Raw genomic sequence first — 27,644 nt, 5'->3', positions numbered from 1 at the left:
ACACGGGGTTTTCGGGTCAGGACAGGAGGGAGGGAGGGAGCGAAGGCACTGACCCCACCCCACGCCTGAGCCCCAGCCCCGCCCTGCACTCGGAGATCCTGGACCTGTCCCGACCTCCCTCCCTCTCCCGGCTCAGCCCACAGCCTCTCACTAGACTGGACATCTTCGTGTTCACACTCACCTGTCCACGAACACCTCTCACACTCACCTTGCCCACATCACACTGCCCCTCCCTCAAGGCTCACACCCTCACACGCACGCAACGCTCTCCCCTGTCACCCCTCCCGCACACCGCGACACCCGCACACGCTCCCTCACGCACTGCCCTTGTGCACGGCACACTCACCCTCACCCGCTCACACTCTCGCACCATGTCCTCATCCCCACGCACAACACCTTAGCCCGTCACCCAGCACCCACAACCTGTCCCCACCTCCCCGCCTGCTCCCGCACGCAGTCGCTCACGCACAGCCCCTTCCCGCCTTCGCCCCCACCCTGCTCTCCCCTGCTCTCTCCGCGCTCGCGCCCCCCGCGTTTCCCATCCGTGCCCTCCCCCATTGTCTCGTGGCCTCCCGCCGCCTCCCCCTCCCCTCCCAGCCCGGCCCCGCCCCGGCCTCGGCGCCCCGCCCCCGGGCGGGCAGGGGGCGGGGCGCAGGGGGCGGGGCGGGCGGCGCGGGCGGTGCAGGTGCCGGGCCGGGAGCGAGCGGCGGCGGCGGCGGCGGCGGCGGCGGCACCACCATGGGCCGGGCCCGGCGCTTCCAGTGGCCGCTGCTGCTGCTGTGGGCGGCCGCGGCGGGGCCAGGTAGGGTCGGAGCCGGGGCCGGCAGGCTGGGCTGGGGCGGGGGGGCGCACCGCGGTGACAGCCCGACCGCCGAGGGGCCGCAGAGGCCGAACAATGCGCGCGGGCCGGGCCGGGCCCCCTCCCCGGGACAAAGCGCAGCGCGGGCCGGGAGCCGGGAGCCGCGAGCGGGGGAGGGGGCGCGGGCCCCGGCCGCCGTGCCGCAGCCCCCCCACCCCGCACAGGCCCGATCTGGCGGGGACAAAGGGCCTGAGCCCACCCCCCCCCCCAACAAGCCCGCCTTTCCCAGGCCGGTCCCGCTGTCCTTCTGTCCGGTCTCTGCGTCCCTCTGTCCACCCGTCTCTGAATCCCTCTATGTCTCTCCTTGTCCCCCTACCCTTGTCCTCTGTGCCTCAGTGTCGGAGTCCTGTCCCTCCTGCCGTCTGTCTCCCTTTCTCCTTGCTCCCCTATTCCCCGTCTCTCTATCCTGTCTTTGTCCCCTACCTCTGTCCCCTTTTCCTGGGTCACTCTGTCCCCTCACCCCGTCATCCTCTCTTCTCTGTCCCCCTGTATTTCTGCCCCTCTCTGCCCCTGTTCTCCATCTCTGTCCCTATCTTGCTGTCACCCTGTTTCCCTGTCCCTTTTTCTCTGTCCCTCATCTGCCCCATCCCCTTGTCTCTCTGTCCCCATCTTTCGGTCACCCGTTTCTCTAGCCCCTCTGCCACCTATCTCCCTCTTTCCCCCTCTCTGTCCCACTGTTACCCTGTCCTCATCTCTCTGCCTCCTCTCTCTACCCTTGCGACCTCCATCCCAGCATCCCCCATCTCATCCTTCATTCCCTCTCTCTCTATGTCCCTCTATGCCCCTGGAGAAGAATCGAGTCGGGCAGGGCATCCTAAGGAGCCCTGAGGGAGAAATGTCGGTGTGTATGTGTGTGGGGAAGTGGGAATGGGAACCTTGGCGTGTAGGCACACACGTGGATTCAGCAAATGCCTCCCCAAACCCTCCTCACCCATTCACACACCCGGGCATGACTTCCAGAGAAGCCCCCTCCAGGACATCCAGGAAGCCATCCACACACTCTTATCACACACGGTGAGGAGCTGAGACCCCCCCAGATAGGGTGACCCTGAGGCTGGAGACAAGGTCAGGAAATGTCACCCAGACACACTCTCACACTGTGTGTGTCTCAAACCTGTCACGGGTCACCCACTCCCTGTAGGTAAAAGCCACTCTTGGGAGGAACAGATGATTGGGAGGTGGCTGGGCAAAAGCGGGAGGGCTGGCTTTCGGTAGAGGTTTGGGGAGGAGTTGTAACCAGGTGGCACAGGGCTGCAGGCCTGAGCTTAAATCCCGGTGCTTGCCATTTGCCACAGCAGCCGGTGGTAAACATGCCCCTCTCTCCTGGCTTCAGTTTCTCCTCCTGTAAAGTGAGGATGTTGAACTCAGTGACCTGAAAGGGAATCCCAGCTCAGACCGTGGAGGGGTTTCTGGCAAGCTGAGTGTTCTTGCACCTTCCCCACTCCAGGGTGTGAAGCAGAGCCTCCCAGCCTGCGGACAAGGCTGACCTCTCACTCTCTGCCTTTCTTTCTTCTATAGTCTTCTGTGATTGCCTCAAAACTTTCATCATTACCACCTTTCTTTGCGACAGAAAGGCCACAGTTTCCCAGATGAGAACTTTGGTACCTTAGCTACATTTCCATTAGATTTTATTTTTCTTTATGTAACTTCTAGGCTAAAAACTAGGCTCATAGAATCCTAGAACCAATGAATCCAGTAAACAGAACCTGAGGATAGTTTAGAATGTTGACATCTGTAGGGATTCTAAAATCCAGAAGTCTATAGAATCTTGACACCTTTAAAGTTCTAGAACCTTGATGGTGTTAGCATTCTAGCATCCTGACATCTTTAAAATTGTGAAATCTTGATTTTTTGGAGTTTCTGGATCTTGACATCTCTGGCATCTAGAACCCTGACAGCTTAGAATCATGGGACTTCAGATTCTCAGGATGAGAATATTGCCTAAGATGACCATCTGCCCAGTTCAAGAATCCCTTCTCCAGCACTTCTGGGAAATAGCCTTGTCCCTTGTTTGATTTTAAAATCACTGCTTCCTGGCACTCTAAAATCCTCTCTGTAAACTTTCTCTAAATTAAATGGTGTGGGGCTTTACAAGTGGAGAGCTAGTTCAGTGACATGGGAAGAACTCTGGGCTGGGAACTAAGGAACTTGGGTCCCATCCTTACCAGGCCTCTTGTATAATTTTGTCAGTCTCTGTCCCTGTCCGACCATCATTTTCCCTTCTGTAAAGCATGGGGTAGGGAGCTGTGTAGCACATGGTCTTGAAGGGCCCTGCCTGCTTTCCTTTTCATTGGATATTTCTGAATGGCCTTGGCCGCCAAATTTTAGCGGTATCAGTCACCCTCTTAGTCACCCTCTTCCCCTCTCACCTTGCCCAGCCAGCAGGAGTAGAAATAGGAGATGAGGTCCATTTGTGCCCTTTCAAAAATATATTCTCTCTTTCCTGGCTCATTCTGGCAAGAATAGCAGAAGAGGATGATAAGATTTATGCCAAAAGAAAGAAGAGTCTGGGGTGGGCAGAGGAGAGGAAGTGAGAAAGAGAGAGATGGTGTGCCTGCCCAGAGATGCACACAGGCAGAAACAGGGATCCACAGGCCAGAAATTAGGTAGAACAGAAAGGAGCAGAGAAAGCAGATATACAGACACAAAGAAAGAATGGACAGGCTGTTAAGAGTTGGGGGGCCTTGTGGAGGCGGAGGTTGTTGCTCCCAAATATTGTTTCCTTCCTAGAGTGACTCACTTTTCCCTGCTGAAATTCTGACCAGCCATTCTGAGAATGGGGGGACTCTCCCCCCATTGTGAGTCACCCCAAGGAACAGGTCTTTGGAGGTTTCTATCACTGATCCCCCACCCACCCGTGACCTAGACGCCTGAGTCCCCAGAGCCTGGGCGTGGGGGTCAGGTTTCGCAATGGATTCCAAGACCTTAGACACAGCAGGGCTGGGGCCTAAGGGTGGGTTAATGTCGTGCGAGCCTGGCCCGTCCCCATCTTGGGGAACACAAAGGCAGCTTTCTCTCTCTGGGAGGGGTGGGGGGGGGTCTGGAGACAGTCAGACCCACCAGCATCCAATGGCCTGTGGCACCAGGACCCAAGCACCCACTGGTTTCCGGCTGTGCGGACCCCAGGCCCGCAGGAACCAGGCACCCAGGCTCCTCCGCGTGCACCCAGTGGGGCAAGGGGCGGGGGCAGAGCCTGGGCTCTTCTGGGAAGGGGGGGTGAATAGAGGGCACTGGGGGTGGAGGATTGGACAGTGGCAGCTCAGTGCAGGCTTGTACCCCTCCCGGAGCTGGAATTCCTCCTCCACCCCACACCCGGGGAGAACCTCTGGAGGACTCCCCACCCCCTGGCTGGGCCTGAGGCCTGGAATCCAGGGAGTCCTGAATATCCCAGGAATGTGGGGGCCACAGGGGGGACTTTGTGTGTGAGGCTGCTGACTCACCCCTACGCCCCCCACCTGATACCTAGGTCCCCAGAAAGGAGGGCGACAAAGGGCTGAGAAAAGGCTGAACTGTGGTTCCAGGGGCTGAGGACTGTGGATTTAGGGTCAAAAGTTTCCAGGAGTGGAGGGTGCTGGGGTCCTAGACTTCCGGGTCTGAGGGAGAAGGGCCTGGGGGCCTGGACCCCCAGGTCTCAGGGAGGAGAGACTGGGGGCTTAGACTCCTGGGTCTGTGGGAGGAGGGGGCCAGGGCCTTGAACTTCTGCCTCCCGAAGGAGAGAGGGGCTGAGTCTGTGCTCCTAGGCCTTGAGGGAGGAAGGGGTGAGGGTACAGACTCCTGGGTTCTGAGAGAGGAGGGCACTGAGGGGGTTCCACTGCAGGTTTCCGAGGGAGGAGGGGCTGGGACCCTGATGCCTAGGTCCTCCGAATACAGGCGCCTTCACAAGCCTGAGCTGGGGAAGAATTGACGCTTTGTGCGAGGATGTTCGGACTCCGCCATTGATGGGGGGCTGAGGGGGGTTTGCTTAGGAGCAGGGATGTACCACCTCCCTAGGGGAGGAAAGGGGAAGGAGGCAGGATGCCAGGAGCCCCCTGGGGAGCGGATACTGAGGGGGTGGCTGTGACCTTCCCGGAACCGTGACCTTGAGACTCCCTTGGGTATTCGCTGACTCAGGACCCAGGAAGTGCTCCCCCCATCCCACTCAGTCTCCGTGGAAACATCCACCAGCTGTGTACTCTGGACCCCCAGCTCCTGGGTCCTGAAGGAGGAGGGGTCTGGAGGCCCAGACTTCTGGGTTTAAGGGGGAAGAAGGCTGGGAGCTCAGGCTCCTGGGTTTGTAAGGAGAGGATGCTGAGAGCCGGGACTGCTGGGTGCTGATCGAGGCGGGTGCTGGGGGCCTGAACTTCTGAAGCCTGAGAGAGGAGGTGGTTGGGGACCGGATTCCTGCATCCAGGGGAGGAAGAAGCCAGGATCCCAGACTCCTGAGACCTGATGGAGGAGGGGCTGGCAACCCAGACTTCTGGGTCCTGGGAGAGGAGGTGTTTGGGGGCTGGATTCCTGGGTCTGTGTACATCACCTGCTCAGCCACTCTTTCCTAAATCCTCCCCTGTCCCTTTTTCCAGGCACCATCCCCATGACGACTCCTGGCTGTCAACACAGTTTAAAGGGCCAGTGCCCCAGTCCCCAAAGCTCAGCCCCTCTCTGACCAGAAAGTCCCTCCCCCACCACCCCCCAAACCCCTGAAACAAAAGCTCCTGGGACATTAATATTCCAAGCACAGACACTGTTGGTTACTGACTCCTCAGGAGGGGGAGGGAATAAGACAAAAGCCCCCCACCCTCACCCCATGTGCACCCTCAAGCAGAGAGCAGGGGATATATTTGGGGGGGGCAGATCCCGAGGACCTGATGGCTCCCAGGAGATGGTGAGTTTTGCCACTGACTTGCCTGGGACCCACTGAGCCTCATTCTCCACATCTGTAAAATGGGGGTCTAGCATTAGACCAGCTTTGAGGTCCAGGGTCCATGATAGGCTTTGAGATGTTTTTAAAAGCACCAGGATGTGTGTTCTAGTTTTCACGTGTAGGGGCATGATTCTGGAGGTTGTAATAACATCAGTGTTGCAGAGAGGGTGCTCTGTGCTTCAGGCACTGGGCTAATCCCCATGAGGCAGACACTGGCATTATCCCTATTTTATAGATGGGGCAACTGAGGCTCAGAAAAGTGAGGCCACTTGCGCAAGGTCACACAGATGGCAAGTGGTGGCGCTGGGATCAACCCGGGTGTTTAAGATGGAAATAATGATGTCACAGATTTGTTGTGAGGCTGAAATGAGATCCTGTGTGACACCTGGAGTTCATTCCGCAAGCTCCCCAGACATTTCTCAAGTGCCAGACACACTTCTAGGCACCAGGGCTACAGCAGTAAACCCAGTGATTACATCCCTGCCTTCATGGAGTGTGTATTTTAGTGATGAGGGACAGACAATAAGCAAATTATTCAGATAATTTCAGTGAAATTTCCTGAAATTTTTATAGATGAACTAAAACCACGGTGAGGAAATGGAAAGTTCTGGAGGTGAGAGGATGGGGAGTGAGGGAGGGCCCCTCTGAGGAGGTGTTGATATAATCTGAGACCCGAATCCAACAGGAGGCAGCCCTGGGATGATGGGGGTTAGCAGATGTGGGGAGAAGAACATTCCAGGCAGAGGGAGGAGCAATGCAAAGGCCCTGCAGAGTGAAGTGAGGTCAGAGAGGGGCCAGGCCACATAGCCCCTTGAAGGCCTGGGAAGGAGTCTCACTTTTTTTCTAAGTGTAATAGGCAGCCCTCGTTCAGTGTTAAGCAGAGAGGTGAATTGATCTGATTTACGGTTTTGAAAAATCCATTTGGCCACTGTGTGGAGAATGGCCTTGGAGAAGGCAGACATGGAAGCAGAGAGATTCATAAGTAGGCTCTTGAAGGGTCCAGGTGAGAGATGATGTTACTGGGTGTGGGTAAAGGTAGGAGAGGTAGACAAATGGGAGTAGATTTGGCATTTGTTTGGAGGTAGAACGGACAGATATTGCTGATGGAATGGATGCTGTGGGTGAGAGAAAGGAAGAGAACTTCAATGATTTCTAGGTTTTTGACCTGAGCAACTGGGTCGATGTTTGTGACATTTATTGAGATTGGGAAAACTTGGGGAGGAAAATATCTGGGGCAGAGATTGGATGTATTAAGCTTGATATTCCAGGAGGTGCTAGATAAACCTCAAATAGTGGCTTAAATACCCATGTGCTGTAGTCCCAGCTACTCAGGAAGCTGAGGTGGGAGGATCCCTTGAGCCCAGGAGTTTGAGTTCAGCCTGGGCAACATGGCGAGACCCCATCTCTAAAATAATTAAATAAAAATAAAAATACCCAGTACTATACTCAAATATAACAGAAGGCCAGAAGTAGGAGTCCAGGGCTGTTAAAGCAGCTCCACGTCTTCACAGAGACCCAGGCACCTTCGAGCTCTTGGTTCCACCATCCTTACTGCCCGTGTCCTTATGGTCCAACATGGCTGCCTAAATTCCATGCATCACATCCTAGTTCCAGGCAGCACAAAGGCAACATGGTAGAAAAAGCACTTGTCCCCTTTCTTTAGGAATTCCTCTCAAAATTACCACATGACACTTTTGCTTATATCTAACTGGACAAAACTTTACCACATGGCCTCACTTAGCTGCAAGGAAAACAGAAATATCTCTTTCTGCTGGACATAGGGCAATCATTAAATATGATGAGGGTTCTTTTTTTTTTTTTTTTTTTTTGAGACAGTCTCACTCTGTTGCCCAGGCTAGAGTACCGTGGTATCAGCCTAGCTCACAGCAGCCTCAAACTCCTGGGCTCAAGTGATCCTACTGCCTCAGCCTCCCGAGTAGCTGGGACTACAGGCATGTGCCACCATGCCCAGCTAATTTTTTCTATATATATATATATTTTTAGTTGTCCATATAATTTCTTTCTATTTTTAGTAGAGCTGGGGTCTTGCTCTTGCTCAGGCTGGTCTCAAACTCCTGAGCTCAAATGATCCACCCACCTCGGCCTCCTAGAGTGCTAGGATTACCTGCATGAGCCACTGCGCCCAGCTGATGAGGGTTCTTTTACTGAGGAGAAAGGGAAGAATGGATTTCGGGATAGGAAGCCAGCAGTCTCTGCCTCCATCCTCCAGAATTTGTTCTACCCCTCAACCCCCAAATTAGGTTACCTACTCTCTTATAGAAACCATGTCATACTACTTTTGATGGGATATTACAGTGATTAGTGTCTACTGCTCCATAAATCCTAAAAGACTTCCATGGCAGTGATCTCATCTGACTCATCCCTGGATACCCAGCCCCTGAAAACGTACCCATTACTCGGGATATACTCAAATGAATGAATGAAACCAGGAGACAGAATGTAAGAAACACAGATAGTTATCCAGCATTTAAAGACAACCAGATCTAATCATGGCATTTACCTGCTTCAAAACCTTCATTGGCCTTTAGAATAAAAGCTAATCTCCTAACTTGACTTTTGAGGTCCACCATAAGCGTATCCCATGACCCCTTGCCAATGCTGGATACTTCACCCAAACAGCCAGGAGTAGACATGGAATCAGAGAGATCTGGATGAGATGCTGGCTCTGCCACTCTTGGCTGTGACCTTGGGCAAGTCATTTCATCTCTCTGGGCCAATTTTCTCATCCATAAAAATGGGGATTGGGGAAAAAATGGAAATTAGTAATAGTGCCTACCTTATACAGGTACTGTGAGGATTAAATGGAGATTATATAGGTAACACTCTTAGCACATAGCCTAGCACAGCAAGTGCCCAATAAATGGTAGCTATGGTGGTTACTGTTATTTTGAAATGACAATGATGGTGACACTGATGATGATTAGTCTCAGCTTTCAGCTTTTCTCTAGGCTGTTTCCTCTGCTGGTGCTTCTTTCTAATCCCCCACCTTTTTCCTCTGATGGATTAATCAATCAGGGTAGGTTAACCACTGTAACAAACAGCCCTGACATGTCAGTGGCTTCACAAAAAAAGTATATTTCTCGCTCATGTCACAGTCCTATATAGGCAGGTCATGGGGAACAGTCAGAGACCTGGGCTCCTTCCAGCTTGTGATCCTGCCCTCCTGTAGACTCCCTGGAGGCCTCTCCACTCAGTCAGCATGAAAGATTGTGAAGGCTGGAAGGGGCATTTATCTCTTCCACCTACATCCCATTGGCCAGAGATCAGCCACGTGGTTCCACCTGACTACACAGGATGCTGGGATGTAGCCTAGTTTTGTATTGTGTCAGTTAACTTTAGCAGCAGAACAGACCACCCAAAACTTAGCGGCTTAAAACAACTACCACCTTATTGGTTCACAATTCTGGGGGTCAGCAATTTGGGCTGGAGCAGGTGGGCAGATCGTCTCTTGGTTTTAACTGAGGTCACCTGTGTGGCTGCAGTCATCTGGTGGTGCAACTGGGGATGGCTTCACTCACACAGCTGGCAGCTGGTGCTGGCGGAGCTTCTCTGTCCCTGTGGCCTCTCATCCATAAAGAGGCTAGTTTGGTCATCTTCATGCAACAGTGTCAGGGCAGTAGAAGGCAAGAGCGGAAGCTGCTAGGCCTCTTCAGCCATAGGCTCCAGAACACATACAATATCACTTCTAGCAAATTCTATCGATCAAAGCAAGTCACAATGCCTGCCCAGACTAGAGAGAGGCAAAATCAACTTGCAAAGGGCATGTCCAGGAATGGGAAGAATATTATGGCCATCTTTGCAGACAAGCTACAGTATGTGCCCGGTTGTGAAAGAGAAAGTTGGGTGAACACACAGCAATATCCCACACCTGGTGAATTGCTGCTTACTCTTTGAGATCCAGATCCAGTGGCGCCTTCTTCCAGAGCCCTCTCTGACCACCCATCTCTCTAGGTAGTTCCAGTCTCCCCTTTCTCCGGGCTCCTTGTGTGCCCTGTGCTGCCCCCACTGGAGCATATACCACTGAATCTTGACTGCAGTTCCTCTATAGGGAGCAGATTTTCTGCTCTAGCCCCCAGCGAGCGTTGGGTGTAATGAACTGAATGAAAAGGGAAAGAGAGGGATTGGGGGTTTGGATGGGAGAGGAACAGAGGGAGAAAGAAAAGATTTAATTGCAGCCCTCCTGTCTCCTGTCCCTGTCTCATGGTCCAGGGGCGGGACAGGAAGTACAGACAGAGAATGTGACAGTGGCTGAGGGTGGAGTGGCTGAGATCACCTGCCGTCTGCACCAGTATGATGGGTCCATAGTTGTCATCCAGAACCCAGCCCGGCAGACCCTCTTCTTCAATGGCACCCGCGGTGAGTGCTGGGGACAGGAATCCTGAGTCTGGAAGGAAGAGAGGGCCGGGGGCCTGGACTCCTGTGTCCTGAAAGAGGACACAGCTGACAGTCTGTGCTCTGGGGTGGGAGGGAGGAAAGGACTGAGGGCCTGGACTCCTGGTCCTAGGACGAAAGTGAGTCATTCTAGGTCCCCAAGGGAGTAAATAGTTGGACACCTCAGACTTACAGGTATGGCTGGAGAAAAGAGGCTCTGGGCTGGGCTCTAAGCTTATGGAGGAAGGGTGGGACTCTTGAAGCCAGGACTCGCCAAGTTCATGCCTACCCCTCCACTCTCACTAGCCCTGAAGGACGAGCGTTTCCAGCTCGAGGAGTTCTCCCCTCGCCGGGTGCGGATCCGGCTCTCAGATGCCCGTCTGGAGGACGAGGGGGGCTACTTCTGCCAGCTCTACACGGAGGACACCCACCACCAGATTGCCACGCTCACTGTCCTAGGTACGCCCTCCCCGTGTCGGACCCATCCCCTCCTCCAGTCTTCTTCGCTTCCTTCTTTTCCTAAGACCTTCTGACCCTGCTGTTTTCCACATCCTGGACATCTGGCTCCAGTAAATCTGGCCGGCCTTCCCTGCCTCAGTCTTTGACCCCTGGGACCCTAGTTCTCTTTGGTGTCTGGGATCCGGCAGCCTGACGGCTTTGAGCCCACCTCGGCGCCTTAATAACTCCCTTTTCCCTCTTCTCCCTGCGGCAGTGGCCCCGGAGAATCCCGTGGTGGAGGTCCGGGAGCAGGCGGTGGAGGGCGGCGAGGTGGAGCTCAGCTGCCTGGTTCCGCGGTCCCGCCCGGCCGCCACCCTGCGCTGGTACCGGGACCGAAAGGAGCTGAAAGGTAAACCCGGCTGGATGCCGAGTGGGCGGGGACTGGAGAGGGGCGGGGCTCTGGGAGGCGGGGCCTAGCGGAGACAGGTCGGGTGTGGGTGGGGCTTGGCGAGGAGCGCAGACGTTCTACAGACAGTAGCCATTAAATGTGTGGCTGTTGGGTGAATTGATAGGTGAGAAAGCCTGGGAGTGAAAGGTAGGGGCTTTGGGAAGAGGCACGTGGGCGTGGTTGGGGCGGGGCGAGGCCTGGGGGCGGGGCTTGGCTAATAGCCAGCTTTGGAGTGAGCCGCGGGGTGGCTGAGCTGGAATCCGGCCTGACGGTGCCTGGGCGGGGCGGGGCAGGGGTGAGCAGCGGCCAGGAAAGCGGCAAGGTCTGGAGTGTGGCGAGCACAGTGCGGTTTCGTGTGGACCGCAAGGACGACGGCGGCATCGTCATCTGCGAGGCCCAGAACCAGGCGCTGCCCTCAGGACACAGCAAGCAGACGCAGTACGTGCTGGACGTGCAGTGTAAGTGCCCCGCGGGCCGGCACCCGGGGGTCCCAGAGCCAGCCGCCCGCCCCCCGGAGGGTCCTCAGCCCCGCGTGCTGACCCAGGAAGCATCCCATCTTCTGACTTTTTGCAGACTCCCCCACGGCCCGGATCCATGCCTCCCAAGCTGTGGTGAGGGAGGGAGACACGCTGGTGTTGACATGTGCTGTCACCGGGAACCCCAGGTGAGCTCTGGGGCCTGAGACTCCTGGGTCCTGGGGTGACAAGAGCTGGGGACCTGGACACCCGAGTCTCAGGAAGGAGAGGGCTGGGCGAACAGAAAGCTGGGAACTGGACTTCCGGGTCCTGAGGGAGGTCTCCTCGATCCTGAGGGTAGAAGTGTTTGGCAGCGCTAGGAGTCCCGAGACTCTGCTGATGGGTGGAAGCTGGGCCTGGCACTGCTGGTTTTCCAGGAAGGAAAGGGGGAGCCTCGTGTTTGGAGATCCCTGCAGCGCGAGAGCTGCGTGTCTCAATTCCTGCCTGACATGTCAGAATTGGGTGCTGGCACGTGGGTTTCTAACTCTCACTCTACTTTACCCCTGCCCAGGCCAAATCAGATCCGCTGGAACCGTGGGAATGAATCTTTGCCCGAGAGGGCCGAGGCCGTGGGGGAGACGCTTACGTTGCCCGGCCTGGTATCAGCGGATAACGGCACCTACACTTGCGAGGCGTCCAACAAGCACGGCCACGCGAGGGCGCTCTATGTTCTCGTGGTCTACGGTGAGGCCGGCTGCGGCGGACCCCGGCAGGGCTCAGGGCCTGGGGCAGGGTGAGGGGCGTTTGGGGACCGGGTGAGGGCCGAGAGACTCCGTAACTGGGGGAGCAACAGCCAACAGAGTTCTGATAGTTCTGGGGCCAGACTGCCCCAGAGGGTTCAAATTTGGCTGGGCCGCATTCTATTGAGAGTAACATAATCTGCGCCTTAGTTTCCTCATTTGCTAAAGTGGAAATAAACAATAGCACCTGCCTCATAAGGTGGTTGTGATTATATGAGCTAAATATGTAAAGCGGTTGGAATAGCCCCTCGCACATAATATCTTATATGTTTAGCTCTTATTGCCGTGGGGCGGGAATTTTAGAAGTGGCTGGGTCCTAACCCAGCATTTTAAATACTTGAAACGTTTTAGACGAGGTGGGAAGGGACTTGGACCTGTTTCTTGGACTTGGACTTTTTTTTTCAGTGGGAGAAAAACTGAATCCAAAGAAAAGGGATGTGCTGCCTCTGTCCTTTGGGGTGCAGAAGGGAGAAGAGAGGCAGGGAGTGTATTAGCAAAATGACTCGGGGAGAGATCAGGCAGTGTCCAAACCAACAAGCAATCCTCGAGAAAGTGGAGCATCTGCAAAGAGTGGAGCTATGAGAAGGATACAAGGTGGCAGTAATTTTTGAGGGACGTGGCACATAAAAGTTAGTTGTGGGGTGCAGAATGATTTAAGAGCTTGACAGCGACGGGGCAGGACCGAAACTGCTCTCTGATGACCTGCTCTTGTACCCTGCCCTGTCCCTGTGGCAGACCCCGGTGCGGTGGTAGAGGCGCAGACGTCGGTTCCCTACGCCATTGTGGGCGGCATCCTGGCACTACTGGTGTTTCTGATCATATGTGTGCTAGTGGGCATGGTCTGGTGCTCCGTACGGCAGAAGGGTGAGTGGAGGCGAGGCCTGAATTCAGCGAGGGGTGTGGTTGGTTGTGGGATTCAAAGGAGGCGGGGCCAGAGCCAGGATAAAGGGGCGGAGCCTACACCCAGGGTTCCAAATCCCCGGGGACCTGAGGCCAAGATCCCAAGGGAGATGGGGCTTTCGGTCCAGTACTCTAAAAGGGGTAGAACTTAGAAGCTGAATTAAGGGCATGGGTTTGAATAAAACAACTTACCTTCCTATGTGCTGGATTTGTTGGGAGCAGAGCAAGGGGATGCTACCAAGAAAAGGAATAAGGGTGGCTCTTTCTGTGAGCTTTTGGAGTCCTCCTAATTCTGCTTTTCTCTCTTTCTCTGCCACTATTTTGCTGTTCCCTGCACTTAACTCCCTATGTGTTCCATTTCTCCCTCTTCACCTGGTATCTGTCTTGTCTGTCTCCCTCTTCCCCTATATTTCTGTCCAACTCCTGGGTCCACATACGTGTTACCTCTGCCCTGGGGCTCTGTCACCCCGTCAGGTTCCTATCTGACCCACGAAGCCAGTGGCTTGGATGAGCAGGGAGAAGCAAGAGAAGCCTTCCTCAATGGCAGCGATGGACACAAGAGGAAAGAAGAATTCTTCATCTGACCCCATCCCCACCCCAGGCCTGGGCCTGGGCTGGGATCCCCCCCACTGCCAGCTGCAAGGAACCAGCAAAGACATTTGCCAGAGTCTGGGATGGTGGGCTTCTCCTCCCACCACTAACACCTCAGACGCTTGGGCAGGGATGGGGGTGTTGTATGCCTGGATCTCCGCAAGGGCCAGAAGTGAGGGCCCAAAGGTCTGGGTACCCCACGGGGCAGGGGCCAAAGGTCCAGACCCCCCAAGTCCAGGGAGGGCAGTAGGGATTGAGTTGGGGGAAGATAACTGGGGGGGGGGGGGAAAGGCCAGGGCCCCCCCTAGGCTACAGAACCAGGTCATGTGGGGAGGGGATCAGATTCTGGGAAGGGTGGGGTGGGAAGGGAAAGGGAACACAGATTTCTTTGGGGGTCCCAGACCCCATGCCAGCCATTGTAAGAGTTCCACAGAGCTCTGGGCACCTCTTTGCAAAGCCATGTTTGCACGGTGGGGGGGGGCGGGGAAGGGTGGGGGAGGGCGTGGAAACAGGGATTCTGTGTCTTTGTGTCATAACTTTGATGGGGACAGTGAGGGAGACAGCCCCAACCCTTTTCTCCAATCCCTCTTCCCCAGGTTCCTGGGTACCCCTTCCCTCTACCTCCTCTCCCCATGTTTGTCCCACCCACATTTGTCTCTCTGTCCACCCACTCCTCGGGGGGCCTTCCCCATCTCTCCTCCAGGCCCCCCTCCAGGAGGGGGAAAGGAGTTTGGGGGGGATGCGTGGTCTCTATGGTTTTATATATAATATATTAAAAAATCAAAAATCTGTATGAAAATATCAGATTGCACCCCCCTCTCCCCATTCCTGGCTTTTGCCCCCTTTTTCTTGTTTAAAAAAAAGACACACATTTTGTACGGGGCGGGGAGGGGAATGGGGAGGGGGTTTTGGCAATCCCACTAACCACCATTAAACTGAGGAGAGAACAATTGCCTGGGGTGGCTGTGTGTCTGTCCCTCCGCCCAGGGCTGCACCACTGGGAGGAGAACTAAGGGAGGTGGGAGGGAGGTTTAGGGAACAAAGTCCCCTGGCCCCACAAAGGTTCGCCAAACCATTGGGAATAAAGGGTCCTGTCCACATAGAAGTTCGCTGAAAAATCACTGAAATGAGGCAGATTAATAGGAAAGGACACAAATTTATTTATTCCCACAAATTATATGTGGGAACTCTCAGAATGAAGATGGAGTTCAGAATCTTATGTGCCTTTCTGGTAAAATGGGTTATGGGAGGGGGAAAGGTTCTGTTTAGGGTCAATAAAGGATTGCTAAGAAGGATGAATGCACGGGGGGAACAGAGATTAACTGGTAAACAGTTCTCTTTGAAATTCAAATGAATCTGAGAGAGGGGACATTATCTTCTTAAAGAGTCTGTTCAGGTGTACTTCCTGGGTCTTACAGGGAGGGGAAGAACAATTATTGTTCTCTTAGGTGTGTCTGGATCATAGGAAGATAAACTTTTTGGGCAGTGCCAATGTTGGGGGTGGGGAGTCAGAGAGACCTTGACGATGCTCCTGCAGTCCAGCATATAAAAATGTCATATTTTGGGGTAAAATATTTCTAATTTCCTTCAAAGGGGGAATGTGATGGTTGGTGGTGGCCAGGAGAGGGTCCTGACCTCACCAAGGGCATCTCCACCTTCCCAAGAAACCTGGTTTTTTTCCTGGCCACTTCTTCAGACAATAGTCACAGTTTTGTCTCTTTGGTAGTTACTTAGCTGCCCCAGCTCCATCCCATGGCCTGGACCCTCACCCTGACTTCCCCCATGCCCTTGACATTAGTCTCCAGAGGGCCTTCAGTTACATCTCACCCTGTCTCTGCACCGTTGAAAATCTTTTCCTAGCTTCCCGTCGCTTGTAGATCAAGTCAAAGCTCTTTGGTCTGGCATCCCAGGCCCCTCATTCATCCATCTAAATTTTAGATGTCTCATTTGTTAATGGAAAAGCAGCCAAGCTTTATAAAATAATTTTAAGTCAAATTTGAGGAAGCCATGCCCAAGGAGCCTTGAGCAGGTGGACTTGCTGTGGTTGGGTTACAGTTTGGTTTTATACATTTCAGGGAGACAGGGGTTACAGGTAAAGTTATAAATCAATATGCAAGAGGTATACATTGGTTTGGCCCAAAAAGGTGGGCCATCTCAAAGCAGGTGGGGGGTGGGGCTTACAGGTTATAGGTAGGCTTAAAGATTCTTTGACTTGTAATTGGTTAAAGACATGAAGCTTTGTCTAAAGTCTTCAAATATTTTAAGATAACAAGCTATTAATCAGAGACAAGCCACCCAGACATATATTTGTTGTATAAATTGAGGTTTGTCTTGCATACCCTTAGGCCTGTTAATGAGTTACAAATGATGTCTCCCAAGGGGTGGGGGGCCTGATGAGGCATGTCTGACCTCTCTCATTGTGGCAGGCAATTTAGTTTTAGAACATCCCCTTGGCCAAGAGGGGGTCCATTCAGTCAGCTGGTGGGGGAGACTCTTAAGACTTTATTTTAGTTCACACATTCTAACTTTAGATTAAAAAATAACCTCTTACAAGGTGCCAGGTCCTGCTCAAGGTTCTGGAGAGTCCATAGTGAATAAAACACTGAAATGTTAGCTGTTACAGACAGCTTAGCACTAATTTGAAATTTGATCCTGTTCTAGGCACTGAGGACTCAAAAGTGAAAAAGAGTGACTCCATTTTTATCTTCCTGAAGCTTTCATGAGGAAAACGGACTATACGCAAGGAAGCAAAGACATTTAAGTTCACATTGTGGTAATGACTATTAAGACAAAATGCAGGCCGAGTATGGTGGTGGCCTGTAGTTCCAGCACTTTCAGAGGCCTAGGTGCAAGGATCACTTGAGTTCAGGAGTTCCAGACGAGCTTGGGCAACATGGTGAGACCTCATCTCTACTAAAAATAGAAAAATTAGCTGGGTGTGGTGGCCCTCACCTGTAGTCCCAGTTACTTGGGAGGCTGAGGCAGGAGGATCCATTGAGCCCAGGAGTTTGAGGTTGCAGTGAGCTATGATGACGCCACTGTACTCTAGCCAGGGCAACAGAGACTCTGTCTCAAAAAAAAAGAAAAAAAAAAAAAAAAAAGAAAAAATGCAGAGTGAGTGGATGTAAGGTGCTATTTTAACTTATTATGGAAAACTTAAAACACACAGGAGTAGACAGGACAATTAAGTCCCACATACCCTTCAACCCAGTTTCAACAACCACTCAGGGCCAATCCTGCTTTATCTATAACTCTACTCAAATCTGGAGGTGCTGTTACAGAGAGATCAGGGAAAGCATCTCTGATTGACATCTGTGCTAGCATATGGTGAACACAAGAGCAGCTATTCAAAGATCAGCGGGAAAAGCATTTTCAGGCAGAGGGATCAGCAAGAGCAAAGGCCTGAGATGGTTAAGAGATTGAGGTATTTGAGGTGAAAGTGGAGCTGGAGTGGTTAAAGAGGAGAGGTGGGTGAAGTCAGAAAGCTAAGCTGGGCCAGACCTCCTGTATATGTCCTGGGCCATGACAAAGTTTGGATTTTTTTTTCTAAGTGTAATGGGACCCCATTGAAGAGTTTTAAGCTGGAATGTGACCAAGTCACTTCACAGGAGACTGGAGTGTTGCAATAGCTTCCTATACTTGGCATAAAGTCAGCTCTTTAAACATCACCTATAGGAGCCTTACCCCTCTCCAATTCTGTGTTCCAGGCACACTAAGCCGCTAGCACTTCCTCAATCAGTGCACTTTTTTGCCTCTGGGCTTTTGCCCTCGCTCTTCCCTCTGCCAGAAAGACTCATTCTAGTTGGCTCCTATTCATACTTGGCTTAAAGATCACCACCTCCTGGAAGCCTTTCCAGAACCTCACGCTGGGGCATGTGCCTTTTCTGGCTCCCAGAGCCTCCTGTGCTCCACCTACTCCGGGTCTGACCTTCTGGGTAGCAGTTGTCTGATTAGGTGTGCATCTCCTTCCTTTCGGGAGCCATGAGGATAGGGGCCTGGTGTGTCTGCTTCACTGCAGAAACCATAGTGCCCCACCAGCACAGGGCCGGACACATAAAAGATCAATAAATATTTATCTGATTGGGAGGGGTCCTCGCCCTGTACCCTCTCTCCAGATGCAAACTGATCCCCGACCGAACAAGGATACCCACTTCACGCAAGTCTACACACCCTGTGTGCACGCCTGTTTCTCAGGCGCCCCCCCAATATGCTAATCACTGCGCTCGGGGGTAAAGCCTCTCTGGAGAATATGCAAATCACTCCTTCCAGCGCGGGAGGCCTGCCATTGTCCCGCGATAGGATTATGCAAATAAGTAGCCCTCCGGTCCCGGATCCTGGCTGAAATGGCACCCTTCACCCCCTGCGCATCCCATTTTTATAAGGCGCGTTCCTCCTCTGCACACGCACGCGAGAGCCCTGCACCTTCTCGTTCTTTCAGGCCGCGGACTGTACCAAGTAAATCTGGGCAACGAGGGACAAAGCACGGCATCCCCTCCGCGGATCTAGTCCACGGCCCGACTCGGGGAGCCCCTCTTCCCACAGCGCGACAGGAATGGTCTATCTCGCCGCGCAAGCGCCCTAAGTCCCTTGCTCCCCCCCTCCTACCCTAGTTGCAGCGCAGGCGCAGAGCCCGGGCGTGCAGCCGCCACCGCAGAGCCGGAGCAGGGGTCGCCAGCGCCGGTGAGTGTCCGCGGCAGGGGTGCGCGGGGCATGCCGGGAAACGGGCGCTACGGCCCTGCTGCATGATGGGAGAGACGGCTCCCGTCACCGAGGAGCTGCCAGCGGTCTTGGGCCGTGATAGCCTGAGGGCGAGACTCAGCTCCCTTTTCTCCCCCACGCCGCTCTGTACCGCCCTAGGGCATCCTGGGAAAACCGGGCGCTCCGCCTTAAAGCATTGTGGGAGTCGGTCTGCTGGTCGTTATAGGCCTGGTGCATTCTGGGACAGATTGTCCAAGCTACCTGTGGGAAACCGGTCCCTTTTGTCTCACACCTTCCGCCGAACATCCTGCAAGCATGGAGTGCACACAGGGAATCTTGGAAGGTGGTCATTATAGGCCCGAGGCAACCTGGGAAAAATGCCTCAAAGAATTATGGGGACTGGCCCTTATTGTCTCGTAGAAGGTTTTGCTCTGGCCTCCTTGCCCTAGCATTGTGAGAATGGGTGCCTATTGTTTTCACGCAGGGCATCTTGGGCATTGGTTGCTACAGGCTCAGGGCATCCTGGGGTCTCTGTGTTTGTCTTATGGTAATTTATGCCCCTCTAAAATCATGAGAGTCAGTTTAGCCGCCATAGCGTTGTACCAAGGGATACCGCCACTTGACATCTGGAATACTCTGGAAAGGGCCTTGTGTGATGGGGGCTGGGAAAGGGTAGGCTGGTGAACATTCTTTCCCGGTAACCTCTTGGAAAGTCCAGTCCTGACTGCCCCCCTTGTGTGGTTGCCGGATAAAATATAGGATGCCTAATTAAATTTGAATTTCAGATAAACAAATTATCTTTTAGAAAAAAGTGTGTCCCAAATATCGCATGAAACATTCTTATATTAAATAGTTACTTGTTGCTTATTTGAAATTCAAGTTTAACTGCATGTCCTCTATTATTATTTGCCAAATCTGGTAATCTTATCCTGGCATAAAGTAGAATTTGCAAATAAAATGGGGGCCTACAGGCAATAGGGTATCATGAGAACTCTGCCAATTCTTTCTGTCCTTAAAAGCCCAGATCCAAGTGTCTCGTTTAGGTACTTCCCTTGCCAATGATGCCAGTGCTCCCATGCCCCAGACTCCTGCAGACTTCAATCTGAATTTTTTTCTCTTTAGCCTCCAGCATTAAAACTTTGACCTTGGCCAGGCGCAGTGGCTCATGCCTGTAATCCTAGCACTCTGGGAGGCCGAGGCGGGCAGATTGTTTGAGCTCAGGAGTTCGAGACCAGCCTGAGCAAGAGTGAGACCCTGTCTCTACTAAAAATAGAAAGAAATTATATGGACAGCTAAAATATATATACATATATAGAAAAATTAGCCGGGCATGGTGGCACATGCCTGTAGTCCCAGCTACTTGGAAGGCTGAGGCAGGAGGTTCGCTTGAGCCCAGGAGTTTGAGGTTGCTGTGAGCTAGGCTGATGGCATGGCACTCTAGCCCAGGCAACAGAGTGAGATTCTGTCTCAAAAAAAAAACAAACAAAAAAAAAACACCTTGACCTTAAGGCTTTGACGGGACCATGCATTTGCACCATTGTAGCCCCAGCACCCAGCACAAGCCTTGGCATATAAGAAGTGCAGCTGAGGCTGCCAGCCTCTTCACTAACTGGCCTTGCATGGTTCTCTGCCATCAGGGAATGTAGTGGGAGACAAAAGAAGTCATGTATGTAGGGGGTCTGTTGGTGAAAAGGGAGAGAAAGGAGAGGAGTCAGGGAAGGCTTACTGGGAGAGGCAGAGCAATATTCAGGCTGGAAAGAAGTATAGAGGTTCTTGTATTTGTGGTGAGTTTTGAAGGATGGAAAGGAGTTCTCCAGGCAGACAAGGTGGAAGGAGGACATTCTAGACATCAATAGCAGGGGGTACTAAGAGCCACAGATGTGAAAAGGTCTGGTGTGTGTATGGAGAGTTGAGAAGTCTGGAATGGCTGGAGTTTATAGAGGGGTGGTGGTGGGAGTAGTAACAGCCAGTGTTGATGGAAAACCTGCCACACACCAGCAATTTATATGAATGAGCCTGTTGAATCTTCACAAAACCTTTTGAGCCAGGAAATCATTTTATGAGAGGTATGATGATATGACTTCAAATCCTAGTTCAGCCACCTACCAGATGATATGACCTTGAGCTATCATTTGTTCCCTCTGTGCCTCAGTTTCCTCATCTATACAAGGGAGATAATCTCTCAACATGGTTATAAAGAGTACATGAATGAGTTAAGGCCTGGAAGCCCCTTTCCTACAGAGAAGGAAACAGGCTAGAGAAGTTAGGTCCTTTGCACGACGCTACACAACTAGAGTGGCAAACCTCAACATTATCTTGCCAATTGGTGTAGAACTAAGGCTCATATTCACAAACTAGTGCAGCCATACCAATTGTTTAAATACTGAACTATTTCCAGACTGGTTGGTGTATCGCTGCTGCACAAGTACTCCCTATCCCTGGCTGCCACTTTGGACTGTTCCCCAGCCCCAGACTTCTCCACAGTCCAGCAACTAAAGGGTTAATGCCTGGCATAAGTCCCTGCTCCACTCTCAGTTTGATCGGTGCCCATGCAACAGTACCTACTGTTAAATATTTAGAATGTCACCTCCCCCTACCCCATTGAATAAGAACCAGAAGGCAGCCTTGTTTCCCAGATGGGGAAGTTGAGACCTACAGAGAGGGGCAGAGCCTGCAGTCAAGGCTCTGTAGGCAGTCAGGGACAGAGCTGGGGCCATCTTTACCTCACCCCCAGTACTGAGCACACAGCTGGACTTGGGTTGGGGATGGGTGCTATGTAAAAATTTATTGAGTCACCACAGGCCTTTCCTTTCCCCTGTCCAGCATCCCCCTCTACCTGCCAACATCCTGTATTAGAGAACTTGTGGCCGGAGGTGTGGTTGTGGAGAGCTGGCCAGGGAGGGACGCTGCTCAGCTGCTGCTCTGCTCCTGTCTCCTGTCCCCTCCCCTGGCCATGACAGAGACCCGTGAGCCAGCTGAGACTGGAGGCTACGCCAGCTTGGAAGAAGATGATGAAGACCTTTCCCCAGGTGAGATGGCCTTAGAGGTTGTAGTGTTGGCTTGACTATCATCCTGGCTTGGGGTTTGGCCTTCAGTGGGAAATGTTGATGGCGGGGAGTGGCTCCTTGTCTTGCTAGAGGCTCTGTTCTGACTGGGACTCCTTGTCCTGCTAGGACTTCTGGGGATTGTAGATCGACTGGGATCTCTCTCCTTGCTGGGGGTTCTAGATCGGCTGTGATCTCTCTCCTTGCTGGGGGTTCTAGATCGGCTGTGATCTCTCTCCTTGCTGGGGGTTCTAGATCTCGATTGACTGTGATCTCTTTCCTTGCTGGGGCTTCTAGACTGGCTGTGACTTCTTTCCTCGCTGGAGGTTCTAGACCAGTTGTGACTTCTTTTCCTTCTAGGAGTTCTAGGTTGGTTTTGACTTTTTCCCTTGTGGCTTCCAGACTGGCTGTGTCTTCTCATCAGGTTAGGAGTTCCCTTCCGGTTGTGACTTCTTGCCCTAACATGATTTCTCTTCCAACTGTAACTTCTCACCCTGCTGTGGGTCCTCTTCCGACTGTGACTTCTTGCCCTTCTAGGGGTTCTAGACTGGCTGTGATTTTGGGTCCTGCTGGGGTTGCTCGACTGGCTGTGACTTCGGGTCCTGCTCAGGGTGCTAGACTGGCTGTGACTTCGGGTCCTGCTGGGGGTGCTAGATGAGCTGTGACTTCGAGTCCTGTGTGGGGAGCTAACCTGATTGTTACTCTTGACCCTGCTGGTCACTTCACTTGGGCTGTAACTCTGCTCTCTGCTGGTCACCTGACTGTAACTCTTCACCTTCCTCGATGACGATGGAGACTGGCTGTAACACTTCTCCTTAAAGGGGACTCTAGCTGAGCTGTGACTTTTTGCCCTATTGGGGGTTACAGCCAGCCTGGAACTCCTCTCCATACCTGAGGCTCCTGGTGGGCTGTAACTCTTCTCCCTGCTCATATTTCTAGGCTGGCTGTCGCTCCTTTCCTTGTTGGTTCTAGGCCGGCTATGACTCTTCCCCCACCTCTGCTTTTCCTGGGAAATAGGAGTTCTCATGCTACCCATGCCTGATCTGGCACCATGAGTTCCTATCCTGCTGGGAGTGCTGGCCCTGCTGGGTGACCTCTTGGAACCGTGGCTTCTCCTTCTGCCAGGCGTTCTGCCCCGGCTACGCGTGCCGCCCCGGCTACGCGTGCCTCTCCGTCCGTGGTGTCTCACGCCGCTGGCCTTGCTGGCTTTGCTGGCCCTGGTGTCGGTACTGGCCCTCGTGTCAGTGCTCACCCTACTGGGTGTTCTCGCCTTGCTGTGGACTCGGGACCTACTGCTGGGCTGGTTAGAAGCGGCTCTCTTGGAACTTGTTGATTTGGAGGACTTGGAACTGCTTGGGCTCATGACTGAGTTCGGGGATGTCGATGGCTTGGTGGGCACCGAGGACCTTTTGGGCGTTGCTGATTTGGTGGTCTTCAAGGAGGCAGGAGGTCTGGGAGCCACAGTGGGCATGGAGGGGCCAGTGGATGCCAGAGGCATGCTGGGCTTGGAGGTTCTTTTAGGTGGAGAGGACATGGTGGGAGCGAAAGAGCTTGTGGTCCTGGAAGTCACAGTGGACATGAAAGATCTGGTAGCTGTGGACGACAACCTGATTGCCTGGCACAGGCCAACTGCGTGAAGTCATAGTGGGCATTGAAGACACTGGAGGGTGGATGGTGTGAAGTCAGAGGTGGGAGGAGAGATGGGAGCGGCCCTGGCCTGAGGCTGGGGATGTTTCCTATGGTTTGCAGCCATTCAGCAAGTGTCTCCAGAGGCTGCCAGAGGCTGACTCATGCTTTGTGTTGTTGGTGACACAAAGATGGGTCAGACCCAGGTCCTGCCTTCAAGGAGTCTCCAGACACAGGTGGTCACTACTCAGGGCGGTCAGGGTGGGTGGAGGGCGGTGCAGGGGTGGCAGAGCCCAGACAAGAAAGACACTGACTGCCTGGGGAGTCAGGGAGGACTTCACAGAGGAGGTGACATATGAGCCAGGCCTTAGGAGCAGGAGTTTGCCGGTGGAAAAGGAAAAGATCACCCCAGGTGGGACAGGAGCAGAGGCAGAGGTCTGGGGGAGGGAGGTCAGGGCTTTGGGGCCACTGTCATCTAGGTACCTTCACATCCTCTGCTGGGCACTTTTGGGGCCTCAAGATCACACCTGCCCTTGAGGAGTTCCCAGTCTGATAGCGGAGACATACTGGGGCCCAGCTGGCTACCGTCAGCCCCTAGGACAGTGCCGGGGGAGGTGCTAGGGCAGGGGGAGCTGGGGAGAGACCTCTGACTAGAGCTGGGGTGTCAGGCTGGTGGCTTCATAGGGGACAGAGCCTGTGCCGGGTCTTGAGTAATGAGTAGGCGGTCACCAGGTGGGCAGGTGGGGGGCAGCGTTCCAGGCAGAGGGACCGGCCCACACCGAGGCCCCCAGAAACGGGTGTTAAATGGCAGGGAGGGGGCAGGAACTAGAGAGAGACAGAGAGAGCTTTGGGGCGGGGTGGGGGGTGGGGAGGGGAGGGGGGATCCAGCAGACAGTTATATCCTGTTCCCAGCAGGTGACACCGGGGACCCAGTGATGAGTCAGACCAAGCCCGTCCCCCTGGTCTGGTGGGGAAGGAACCTGGACACAGATGGCCACGGCCCTGGGGGGTCAGGGCTGGAACAGTGGGGGGCCAGCAGAAAAAGTGACTGGCTGCTTGGGATGAGGAGGTCTGAGAGGCCTCCTGCTGGGTTCTAGAGGATGATGGGAAAAACTAGGGCAAGACATTCCCAGCAAAGGGAACAGCGTGTGTGAAAGCCTCAGAAAATGTTTGTCAAACTGAACACAGAGATATCCATGCCACAAATATGTACTAAGCACTTTTTACACTAAGCACAAAGAAAGTGTTCTAGATGCTGGGACCACAGTAGTGAAGCAAAGTCCCTGCTCTCGGGGACAGGCAATAAACAAACATACCAGTTAAGTGTTGTGTACGATGAGTGTGAAGATGAGAGAAAAATAAAACAGAGTAAAGGGTGTAGGGAATGCTGGGGGTGGGGGTGCGGATTGCTGGTTAGACAGGGTGCCCAGGGTGTCACTGAGAAGATGACACTTGAGCGGACACATGGGCTTGGTCCATCAGTAGAAAGGGTGCAAAGGCCCTGAGGCAGGTGCACGCCTAGGGCGTTGCAGGAGGTGAGGAGCCAGGTGTGGCTGGCGAGGGCAGGAGATGAGGGCAGAGGCGCTGCAGAGAGCCTGTGGCGGCTGTGATGGGGGTGAGGGTGGAGCACAGGGTGCCCTGGTGGACTCAGTGGTAACAGGGTCCCTCTGGGCTGCTGGAGGACACTGAGGAAGGGAGGCCAGAGTGGACACACTGAGAGGCAGCTGCAGTCCTATGAGATGCTTTCGGCAGGCTCCTGGCTTGCTGATTTCCCCATACTGCTGTATTGGGGACACCACCCTCTCCAATAACAACTGCTGATGTCACCCTTTCCTATACATTGTCTTCAGATTTTTTTTCTCCTTTGTTTTTTAGCCTAAACTTGTCCTAGGCATGTCCTTAATACCCATGAAATTACAATACTATACCTGTAATTATAAGTAATTATTTTCATTCACTTAACTTACATGGCCACATATATCAAAGTACATATATACATATGCATGGGTTTTAATTGTGCAAATACCCTTTCAGATGGTTGTCTCCTTAAAATGATCCAGTGTAGGCCATCACCTTAGCTTTCCACGTCAGAGCTGCCTGACTGTAGGGGAGTGAGTCACCTAGCCGCTCTGTGCCTCAGTTTCCGCACTCACCAATTGGAGATGATAACGGAGCCCGCCTTAAACAGTCATCATAAGGATCCAGTGAGTTTACATACAAGAACAGGGCTCTTAAAATAGCGGTGGATGCTGTTGTTACTATTGTTTTTTGACTATTCCTGCTTTGTCCTTCCTAACCGTCTGCCTGCCAGGTATTTCCTGAAAGACATTCATTTGCTTGACACGTCGACATGGAGCATCTACTGTGTGCCAGGCCCTGTTCTATGCCTTGGGGACTCATCTGTGGGGAAGGGAAGGCTTGTGTGCAGGACACCCTCGCTACACTGTGGCGAGTCTGAATGGGGCTCAGGAAGGGGACAGCTGGGCATAGCCCTCTGTCCTCTGATGCCACTGTCATTCCCCATCTGTCCCCTTACAGGCCCCGAGCATTCCTCTGACTCAGAATACACTCTCTCAGAGCCGGACTCCGAGGAGGAAGAAGATGAGGAGGAGGAGGAAGAGGAGACCACCGATGATCCTGAATATGACCCTGGCTACAAGGTGAAGCAGCGCCTGGGTGGGGGCCGGGGAGGCCCATCCCGCCGGGCCTCCCACGCAGCTCAGCCCCCAGGCCCCCCGGCCCAGCCCTGCCAGCTCTGTGGCCGCTCACCCCTTGGGGAGGCCCCACCGGGAACTCCACCCTGCCGGCTCTGCTGCCCCGCTACAGCCCCCCAGGAAGCACCAGCCCCTGAAGGCAGGGTCCTGGGGGAGGAAGAGGAGGAGCCGCGTCGGGCTGGGGAGGGCCGACCAGCTGGGCGGGGGGAGGAGGAGGACGATGAGGAAGAGGAGGGCACCTACCACTGTACGGAGTGTGAGGATTCCTTCGACAACCTGGGGGAGCTGCACGGCCACTTCATGCTGCATGCCCGGGGTGAGGTGTAGGCAGAGCCCCCCACCCAGGGAGCTTGGCAGAAGGGGTGGGGTGGGAGGAGGGGGCTGAGGAAATTGGGGTGCTCACAGCGGACATGGGGGATAGGGTACCGCCGATCTGTGTTGTCCTAGGAGTAGATGTGTGAAGGCCAGAATAAAAGCCAAATTCTGTGTGTGTGTCACCCGGTGTGTGTCTGCTGTTTGTGTGAGTGTGAGTTTGAATGTGACGTGCCTGGGCATTTATCCCACCCTCCCTCTGGGGAGGGGCTCCTTCTCGGGGAACCTCAGATCATTGTTGCCAAACTAACAGTTACTAAGTGCTTATGTTCCATGTGGCTTCTGTGTATCTACTCATAGACCCCATAATGTAAAGGCTCAAATACAACAGAACTTTGTTTCTCACTCACATCACAGTCCTGGGCGGGTGATCTGGCGACTCCAACTCAGCCCATCCCATAAGTCTGTCGTTTCCCCGCCCCCACCCCAGTCCAGACTGGGTGGCCACGTCAGAAGAGGACAGGGAGCCTGGAGAGGTGCACGTGTCCTCTTACGAGCCCTGGCCTGTCGGTGGCGCTCGCTGCTTCCATTGATGTGCCTTTGCTGAGACGGTAGATACGTGGCCGTAGCGGACTGCAGAGGCGCCTGGGAGAGGCAGTCTAGCTAAGCACCCAGAAAGCAGAAACCACTTTGTGGAGCACCGCTAGTGATTTCTGCCATGTGGCCTAAGAGTTTCCACAAAGAGAACTTTAATTATAATCAGAGCTACACTTTCTGAGCGCTTCCTGGGTGTCTGGTGCCAGTCCAAGGGCTTTATGTATACTGGCTCATAGAAGTTGTGCATCTAGGAACTTACAAAAATAGAACCTTAATGATAATTACAGCTGCCATTTTTCCAGCACTTATAGAGTGCTGCACTTTATTTGCATGAGATCATCAGCTTCTAAGAATAACTCTGTGAGGTAGGGACCGTGATCCATTAATTCATTTAACAACTATTTTTTAAGTACCTGCTGTGCCCTAGGCATCGGGAACACATCAGTGAATAAAATACAATCCTTGTCCTCCTGGAGCGTATGTGGGGGCGGGGAGAGGCTGTTGGTCGAGATAGACAATAAACAAGATATAGCACATGCTGGATGGTGATAAGTGCTATAGAGACAAATATAACAGAAGGGGGAACAGTTCTGGGTGGGGGTTGCAATTTTAAATAGTGTTGTCTTCCCTGGGAAGGTGACAGACCTAAGGGAGAGAGGGAAGGAGGCTTTCTGCTGACTGTGTGTCAGGAGGCCAGAGTGGCTGGAAGGGAATGAGGGAGGCAGAGTGTAGGGATGAGGTCAAGGGGTTGCCGAAGGCCAGCTCATGGCAGCCTCATCAGAACTGGGGCTCTTGCTCTGAGATGGGAAGTCCTAATTCACAGAAGCTTGGCACCGAAGCTGCTTTGAAAATAGAAGCCTAATTATAATG

The 27,644-nt window shown here is 53.4% G+C and overlaps 3 protein-coding genes across 3 annotated transcripts; 2 read left to right on the top strand and 1 right to left on the bottom strand.

Moving 5' to 3' along the window:
* Nucleotides 1-669: 669 nt before the first annotated feature.
* On the top strand, nt 670-14,733 carry CADM4 (cell adhesion molecule 4). Its single transcript, XM_069457278.1, has 9 exons — nt 670-802; nt 9,990-10,136; nt 10,458-10,610; nt 10,864-10,998; nt 11,331-11,495; nt 11,611-11,701; nt 12,064-12,236; nt 13,028-13,156; nt 13,667-14,733. The coding sequence occupies exons 1-9, from the start codon at nt 739-741 to the stop codon at nt 13,774-13,776; spliced, it is 1,167 nt and encodes a 388-aa protein (XP_069313379.1). The 5' UTR covers nt 670-738; the 3' UTR covers nt 13,777-14,733.
* Nucleotides 14,734-21,434: 6,701 nt separating this feature from the next.
* Nucleotides 21,435-26,351, top strand: ZNF428 (zinc finger protein 428). The gene is made up of 2 exons (XM_069457564.1): nt 21,435-21,510; nt 25,690-26,351. Exons 1-2 carry the CDS (start codon nt 21,435-21,437, stop codon nt 26,190-26,192), a joined length of 579 nt encoding a protein of 192 aa, XP_069313665.1. The 3' UTR covers nt 26,193-26,351.
* On the bottom strand, nt 21,470-23,104 carry SRRM5 (serine/arginine repetitive matrix 5). The gene is made up of 2 exons (XM_069457562.1): nt 22,217-23,104; nt 21,470-22,108 (listed from the first exon to the last, which is right to left on the bottom strand). Exons 1-2 carry the CDS (start codon nt 23,102-23,104, stop codon nt 21,470-21,472), a joined length of 1,527 nt encoding a protein of 508 aa, XP_069313663.1.
* Nucleotides 26,352-27,644: the final 1,293 nt, after the last annotated feature.

The sequence above is a fragment of the Eulemur rufifrons genome, chromosome 24, assembly GCF_041146395.1.
Source record: "Eulemur rufifrons isolate Redbay chromosome 24, OSU_ERuf_1, whole genome shotgun sequence".
Lineage (NCBI taxonomy): Eukaryota > Metazoa > Chordata > Mammalia > Primates > Lemuridae > Eulemur > Eulemur rufifrons.
Note: the sequence above shows the minus strand (reverse complement) of the source record. Positions and strands in the feature narration are given on the sequence as shown.

Bases quoted from the DNA above. Each gene is read 5' to 3' on its own strand.
- CADM4 (XM_069457278.1), top strand. From the start codon at position 739: ATGGGCCGGGCCCGGCGCTTCCAGTGGCCGCTGCTGCTGCTGTGGGCG. The intron at 10,611-10,863 runs GTACGCCCTCCC...TCCCTGCGGCAG, and splicing joins TGCCACGCTCACTGTCCTAG to TGGCCCCGGAGAATCCCGTG. The intron at 11,702-12,063 runs GTGAGCTCTGGG...ACCCCTGCCCAG, and splicing joins GCTGTCACCGGGAACCCCAG to GCCAAATCAGATCCGCTGGA.
- SRRM5 (XM_069457562.1), bottom strand. From the start codon at position 23,104: ATGTCCACTGTGACTTCCAGGACCACAAGCTCTTTCGCTCCCACCATG. The intron at 22,109-22,216 runs GTTAGCTCCCCA...AGTCACAGCCAG, and splicing joins GGGTCAAGAGTAACAATCAG to TCGAGCAACCCCAGCAGGAC.
- ZNF428 (XM_069457564.1), top strand. From the start codon at position 21,435: ATGACAGAGACCCGTGAGCCAGCTGAGACTGGAGGCTACGCCAGCTTG. The intron at 21,511-25,689 runs GTGAGATGGCCT...GTCCCCTTACAG, and splicing joins TGATGAAGACCTTTCCCCAG to GCCCCGAGCATTCCTCTGAC.